Consider the following 8243-nt stretch of genomic DNA (forward strand, 5'->3'; position numbering starts at 1 on the left):
GACAGCAAGCAACCAGGTCCAGGATTCACATTACAATCACCCATGTGGGAATCCAGCTCCTTAACTACCAAGCCACCTGATGGCCCTTGCTGGGTTTTTATTAAGAGTAAATTTTTGTTTTGTTTTGTTTTGTTTTAGTGAGAGATTTTAGTTATAGAGCGCGTGTGCTTCCTGGAGAGACAGAAAGCGAGAAATCACTCCCCGGGGGAATGGCGATGCGACAATCACTTCTCCTCCAGTCTCCTCTTGGGATTTTGGGCACACTCGCACCTGGCGTGAATTTTAAGCCACCAGGTAAGGGACTCGAACCACAGTCAACTACCTGGGAGTCCAGCAATGTAACCATTATGCCATCTGCTAGTCCCAATTATTTATTTTTTTAAATGCTTTTTTCTGCATCTGTTAAGATCATTCTGGGGGAGCCCAGCAGGTGGCATCATGGTAAAGTGCAGGATTCCCACAAGGTTGACCATGGTTTAAGACCTGGACTTGGCAGCTGGAAAATCATGCCAGGCACATGTGCATACGTATCCAAAGTCTTGAGAGGAGAATGGAGAGGAAATTGCAGTAAGCCATCTCCCCTAGGGGGTGAGTTCTCACTTTCTCTCTCGGGCAGGTGCACGTACCCTATAGCAAAACCTAAAAAGAAGGAAAAGATCTTGGGGCCAGATGGTGGCACTGTGAGTGGTGACACAGCTGAGCCCGCAGTGGTTGGCATCCTACTGCATTGCCCATGGTCCAGTCTGGCTGAGATTGGGGGTGGCTCTCAGTATGAAAAACCTGTTGTAGGGTACCTATCTATCTATCTGTGTCTCTCTCTCTCTTTCTCCTTCTTTCTCAAGGAAGAAATTTTTAAATGTTTAAGGGTTTTGATCGGGGCTGGGAGGTGGTGTGGTGGTTGAGGGCACTGGATTCCCACACGGCCGACAGTAGTTCGACTGCAATCTAGTTCCTAGACCTGGTGGCTTGCTTTCTCACTTTCCCTTTCTCTCCGTCTCTGTCTGATCAAATTAAAAATAAATAATAATAACAAATGGAATTAAATAAATAAATAATTCTTTTAAAGAAAATGTGGAGCCGGCAGGTGGTGTGTTGGTTAAGGGTGCTGGACTCCCACATGGCCGACCATGGTTTGAATCCCAGACCTGGCGGCTTGCTTCCTCACTTTCTCTCTCTCCTCTCTCTCTCTTCCTCCCTCCCTCCCTCACTCTCTCCCTCCCGCCCTCCTTGTGTCCCTCTCTGGTCAAATTAAAAAATGAATAAATGCATAAATAAAATTAAATAATTATTTAATAAAAATAAAAAATGTTTAAGGTTTTTGCCTTAGGCCACATGCACTCTCCAGAGAGAGGAAAAGTGAGAATGAAGAGAAGGAAAGCACCTTAACCACCATCCACCTCCTGCTCCAATAAAAAAAAACTTTTAAAAGATGATCTGTTTTGGGACCAGCAGGTGGTGTGGTGGGTAAGGCGCTGGATACTTCCACATGGCTGACCATGGTTCAAGTCCTGGACCCGGCAGCTTACTTTCTCACTTTCTCTCTCTCTCCTCTCTCTGTTTCTCTCTGGTCAAATTAAAATAAATGAATGAATAAATAAAATAACTTTAAAAAAAAAAAGATGATCTGTTTTTCTTGATTAACCTGGTAGTTACATTGGTTGAATGTTTTTGTGTGTGTTAAACCAATCTTGCATTTCTAGGATAAATTCCCACTTTATCATGATTCTTGTTTTATTTTGTTTTGTTTTTGCTAGAGGGTTTGTGTACTCACCAGAGGGAGGGAGGAAGAAAGCCTCTCCTAATGGGTCATTTTCACACCTCAGTTTCTCCATTCCATCAGATTTTTGGGGCATACATGCACCCAGTATGGGGTTTTTTTGTTGTTTTTTGTTTGCTTGTTTGTTTTTTTGGAGAGGTTTTTGCCATAGTGTGTGTGCGCTTGCCAGACAGACAGAAAGAGACAGAAAGCGAGAAATCACCCCCCAGGGGGGATGGCCACGCCGCAATCCATTCTCCTCTCGGGATATTGGGCACCCACACACACACGCTCTGCGTGAGTTTTAAGCCACGGGGTCCAGGACGCGAACCGCGGTCGACTGCGTGGGAGTCCAGCGATATAGCCATTACACTAACTGCTGGTCCCGTGCTCCCAGTATGTTTTTCAAGCCACTAGAGCTGGGATTTGAACCATATTATCATTTTTTTATTTTTTTAGATTTTTTTTTTCCTTTTTGACCATAGGGTGCATGTGTTCACTGGAGAATGTTAAAGAGAGAGGGAAGGTGAGAAATCACCCCTGCAGAGTAGGGGTAGCCACACTGCAATCTCTTCTTCATTTTCTCCTCAGGATTTTGGGCACCTGTGCATACATGCCCAGTGTGATCTTCAGGCCACCAGGACTGGAACCATAGGGTCAGCCATGTTGGATCCTTAGCCACCACACCACCTACTGGCCTTTATTATCGTCTTAAATATATTGTAGGAAGGCTAGCCCATGGCCTGGTGCTTAAGGCATCTGGATCCCACATGACAGACTGCTTAATTTGAGTTCTGGACCCAGTGGCTAATAAAAACACACTAGGGTCCTTTTGGACAGAACCTCCATCTTCCAGTAATTAACCAAAATGATAAACACAAAGGAAAGAGGAGAGGCACCTGGTCTATGTAATATATGTTCTCTAGGCCTTTTAGAAAACACAGAGTGGTTGCTTTGGCAACATATATGGGAATCTGCAAGATAGGTGATATTATAGACATAAAGAGAATGGGTACTGTTCAAAAAGGAATGTCCCAGGGGCCAGCATTTAGCATAATGACTATGTCGCTGGACTCCCATGTAGTCGACCGCGGTTCGCATCCCGGACCTGGTGGCTTAAAATTCACGCCGGGTGCGTGTGTGTGCATGCCCAAGATCCCAAGAGGAGAATGGAAGAGAAGAGATTGCGGTGTGACCATCCCCACTGGGGGGTGATTTCTTGCTTTCTGTCTCTATGTCTCTCTCTGGCTGGCTGGCGAGCGCATGCGCCCTATAGCAAAAAACCTCTCCAAAAAAAAAAAAGGAATGCCCCACAAATATTACCATGGCAAAAGTGGAAGAGTCTACAATGTTACCCAGCATGCTGTTGGCTTTCTTGTGAACAAACAAGTTAAGGGCAAGATTCTTACCAAGAGAATTAATGTGCATATTGAGCCTTTTAAGCATTCCAAGAGCAGAGATAGCTTCCTAAAATATGTGAAGGAAAATGACCAGAAAAAGAAAGAAGCCAAAGAGAAAGTTACCTGGGTTCAACTGTAGCGCCAGCCTGCTCCACCCAGAGAAGCACACTTTGTGAGAACCAATGGAAAGGAGCCTGAGCTTCTGGAACCTATTCCCTATGAATTCATGGCATGATGGGTATTAAAAATAAACTAATCTGTGGTCTATAAAATAAAAACTTAAGGAAACCAGCAGTTAGCGTAAAGGCTATGTCGCTGATTCCCACGTAGTTGACTGCGGTTCACGTCCCAGACCCGGTGGCTTAGAACTCACGCCGGGCGCGTGTGCGTGCGTGCCCAAGATCCCAAGAGGAGAATGGAGGAGAAGGGATTGTGGCGTGACCATCCCCCCTGGGGGGTGATTTCTCGCTTTCTGTCTCTATGTCTCTCTCTCTCTCTGTCTGGCGAGCGCACACGCCCTATAGTGAAAACCTCTCAAAAGAAAAAGAAATAAAGAAATAAAGAAAAATAAAAAAATTAAAAATTAAAAAAACACTAGGCACATGTGCAGACATGCTCTAAACTCCAAACGGAGAGGAAAATGGGGGAGAAGGGGTTGCGGTGTGACTATGAATCATGGGGGGTGCTTTTTCACCCCACACAGGCAAGTCTATGTGTCCTCTGACAAACTAAAAAATAGATAGTTGGATTTTATTGGCCAAAAAATTTTTTATAATGTTGACATATATTCATGAAGAATATGTGGTCTTGGGGCCGGCAGGTGGTGTGATGATTAAGAGCCCTGGACTCCCACATGGCCGACCACAGTTCAAGTCCCAGACCTGGCAACTTGCTTTCTCGTTTTCTCTTGCTCTCCATGTCCCTCCCTAATATATAAATATATATAATTTTTTTGCCAATATGTATATATTCATATATTTGGCCAGGGAGGGACACACACATATATATAAATAAATAAAAATGAATTTATTTAAATAAAATAATTATTTTATATTAAAAAATGCCTTAAATTAAAAAAAAATAGTGGTCTATAATTCCAATTTGGGTATGAGAATAATGCTCGCCTCAAAGTATCAGCTGGAAAGTGTTCTCTTCAGTTTTCTGAGGCATTGGTATTGGTATTCTTTCTCTTCCTTAAGTGTTTGGTAGAATTTAAACCATCTAGGGCTGGAAGCTTCTTTCTGAGAAGCTTTTCAACCTCAAATCAATGCATTTAGTAGATAGAGGGCTATTCAAGTTACCTCTTTCTTTCTGAACAGGCTTTAATAGTTTCCATCTCTTTAACTTATTTGTCCTATTCATCCAGTTTATCAGCTCTATTGGCCTAAGTTATTAACAATGTTTCCCAGTCATCTTTTTAACATTTGTAGATTCTGTAGTTATAGGACCTTTGTCAGGCCCAATATTGGTGATGTGTGTCTCCTCTCTCTCTGTTTAGATCAGTATGCCTGGAGACCTCAGTTTTGGCCCATTTATGCTCGGTATCACCTCATCTCAGAGTCTGTTGAGATGTGCCTGCATTGTCCCTCCTTTGTATGGTCTAGCAGTTTTCTCTCTTACTTCCTGTGTTTCCTCTCATGAATCATTTGTGGCTGATGTTCAATATTATAAAACTCTGTTTCATATATTTTGTCTTTGTTTTCATTGTTTCCGGAGGAAGAGTAAATCTGGTTCAGTTTGTTCCATCTTGATCAGAATCAGAAGCCCTCAACACTACTGCCCACATTATTATAGTTTATTTCAAATGTCAAGCTGCCCCACAGTGCTTGACTACAGAAATTTTTTCACTATTACTTCTGGGAATGAAAGAGAAATGTAAGATCCTTAATAACTTTTTATCTCTCAAAGTCATACTTGGAGAGACATCTAGATGGTAGAATTTTACCCAAATAACACTATGCTAGGAATAGCAATAACACAGAAATAATCCAGAGGGAAAGGGAGAGGGATAACTATTGGGTTGCTGAGAAAGTCATGACACATTTTTGCCTAGAAAAATATGTCATGACTTTCCTAATGACCTGATAGTAAGTTATCACCTGCAAAGGCTCAAAGTAATATTTTTTGGCCAGTTTCTGTTTGTTTGGTTGGTTGTTTTTTTGGTGTGTTTGTTTTTGCCATAGGGCATGTGTGCCTACTGGAGAGACAGAAAGAGACATTGAGAAGGAAATAAGAAATTACTCCGTTAGGGGAGATGGCCATGCCACAATCCCTTCTCCTCCTGGGATTTAGGGCACACATACCCACACTTGTGCCCGGTGTGATTTTCAAGCCACTATGTCTGGGACTTAAACTTGTCGGCCATGTGGGAGTCAGCACCGTAACCACTATTCCACCTGCTGGCCACCAAAACATGTTTTTTTGTTGTTGTTTTTTAATCTTTTCTTTTTTTAAAAGAATTGTTTATTGGGACCAGCAGATTGCATAGCACTTACATTGGACTCCTGTGTAGTTGACTGCAGTTCGAGTCCTGGACTTGGCAGCTTAAAACTCACACACATGCATGTGTGTGCATGCCTGAAGTCCCAAAAGGAGAATGGAGGAGAAGGGATTGCAGCATGACCATCCCCCCTGGGGGTGATTTCTTATTTTCTCTCTATATATCTCCCCAGCGAGTGCACACGCCCAATAGTGAAAATCTCTCAAACAAAAAAGAGAATTTCATTCAAAGGCATCTCTGAGCCCACTGAGTAGGTATCATGAGCAAAACTCACCCACCCAGTTGAAAAAATTTATGAACAAGAAGTTATCATTGAGATACCAGCAAGTGGCGTGGTGGTTAAGGCACTGGACATGCCCACATGACCGACCATGGTTCAAGTCCCAGACCTGGTGCCTTGCTTGCCCACTTTCTCCCCCGCTCTCTTTCTCTCTCTGTGTGTCTCTCTCTGGTCAAATTAAAATAAATGAATGAATAAATATATCTTTTAAGTTATCAGTGAAATAAAATGGTGGCAGACATGTCCAAGGAATATTGCATGCATTTGATCCATTTATGAATCTTGTGATAGATCAATGTGTGGAGACGGCAGCTAATGGGCAACAGAATAATATCGGAATGGTGGTGTTACAAGGAAATAGTATCATGTTAGAAGTCTTGGGATGAGTATAAATAATGGCAGAAAAGCCTGTGTCCCCTAGCCAATGGTCTTGTTTTACTATGATGTGAAAATCAGGTCATGTACATTTTTATAATAAACTTTTTGTTAAGTAAAACAAACAAACAAATAAAAACTTGGACCAGAGAGAGGATAAGTGAGAAAGGTGCCAGTGTGGGAGTCTAGTACCTTAACCACCACACCACCTGCCAGCCCCTATTATTATTTAATTTGATACAGGGCACATGCACTCACCAGAGACAGGGAGGGAAAGTGAGAAAGCAAGCTGCCAGGTCCAAGACTTGAACTGCAGTCAGCTATATGGGAGTCCAGCACCTTAACCACACCACCACCTGCTGGCCCTGGCCAGTATTTCTTACCTTTCATCTCAAAGCAAAAGGAAAGCATAAGTTAGGCTTAGGAAGATCAGACTGACTCAGTGGCAAATCGTCATGTCCTAGGTTAAACTCTTGTGAAGAAATATCAGGGGGAGCTCTTTTTTTTTTTTTGGAGAGGTTTTTGCTATAGAGTGTGTGCTCTCACCAGAAAGACACAGAGAGACAGAGAGACAGAAAGCGAGAAACAACCCCCCCAGGGGGGATGTCCACGCCACAATCCCTCCTCCTCCATTCTCCTCTCAGAATCTTGGGCACACATGCACACACGCTCAGCGTGAGTTTAAGCCACCGGGTCCAGGACTCGAACTGCGGCCGACTACATGGGAGTCCAGCGACATAGCCATTATGCTAACTGCTGGTCCCTAGGGGAAGCTCTTGATGTCTTGAGGGAAGACTTCTCTAACCCTGGAAGCTTATCACTTACTGTCAAGGCTGCAAAAAGGGTTAGTTGCTTAAATCCTCTTTTGTTCTGACCCAGTATGCCATCACTGATATCTTACACATTACTCATGTTATTTTTTGTCTGTGTTTTAGGTTTTCTGTCACAACTGGTCTCTGACAAGCCTCTGACCGAATGTATCCGCGCTGGCCATTATGCAGCAAGCGTCATCATCAGGAGAACTGGCTGCACCTTTCCGGAGAAGCCAGACTTCCACTGATGGGAGAGCAGGGAACCCAGCCTCGGAGTACAGCCACTGCCAGATTGCTTCCTGAGAATTCCATATTAATAAAGGAGGAAATTACCTGCCACCCTTTGCTACTATAATAATGTTCTTTCTTAATTTAGAGGGTACGGTTATGCTCATAGAATCTTTAGTCTCTCTACAACCTAAAAAGTGATGTTTATTTCCATCGTTTGATAGTGCCACTTAAATGTCAATTAAACAGGAATATAACATTTCAATAGAAATTTTTATTTCATTTTCAGTTACTTTGTAAATTCACGTGCATTTAGTAACTTGATCAGTTTCTTTTTTTACATTTCTGCTTTGAATGCAGATGTAATTTAATATAATCTTTTTTTAAAGGAATGAAGCTTAATATCGATCTTTAGCTTTTTATACAGATATATTTAATCTAGGAGTATGTGTGTACACACATACACATACATAAATGTACCACATATTAACATGATAAATGGTCAAATAATGTACAGAAATATTTATCTTACCAAGTTATGCCAAGTAATTTCTTCAGTGTGCACTCAAACATAATAAACTTTGGATAATTAAATAATTTGCCAAATATCAGGTTATATTACAATATTCAAATCATATACTTATGGTACTCTGTAATTTGATACAAATAAAAACTTGTCATATTGGACTTTTTCTGCCTTTTCCCTGTACTCAACAAATTAAGGGGGAAAACATCATTATTACTATGGGGCCCTCAAATTTTAATCTAAGTGATTGAAGGAGTTAGGAAGAACAACAACATGATATATTGAAAAATAACAGTATTTAAGTCCAATATATCTCTTGAGAAGAACAAAATGATATAATATTAGGTCATTGGAAAAGCCATGACG

At 41.8% G+C, this 8243-nt stretch overlaps 1 protein-coding gene across 1 annotated transcript in view; it reads left to right on the forward strand.

Annotated features, from left to right (window-relative positions):
* Positions 1 to 8038, forward strand: part of ADK (adenosine kinase) — a gene marked incomplete at its 5' end in the record, with an annotated part of 331594 nt that extends 323556 nt beyond the window's left edge. The window contains 1 exon segment of the mRNA XM_014592023.2: positions 7247 to 8038. Within this exon segment, the coding sequence (XP_014447509.1) occupies positions 7247 to 7371 (125 nt within the window).
* Between the last annotated feature and the right edge of the window lie 205 nt (positions 8039 to 8243).

Source organism: Tupaia chinensis, unplaced genomic scaffold, assembly GCF_000334495.1.
Source record: "Tupaia chinensis unplaced genomic scaffold, TupChi_1.0 Scaffold000635_1, whole genome shotgun sequence".
NCBI lineage: Eukaryota > Metazoa > Chordata > Mammalia > Scandentia > Tupaiidae > Tupaia > Tupaia belangeri.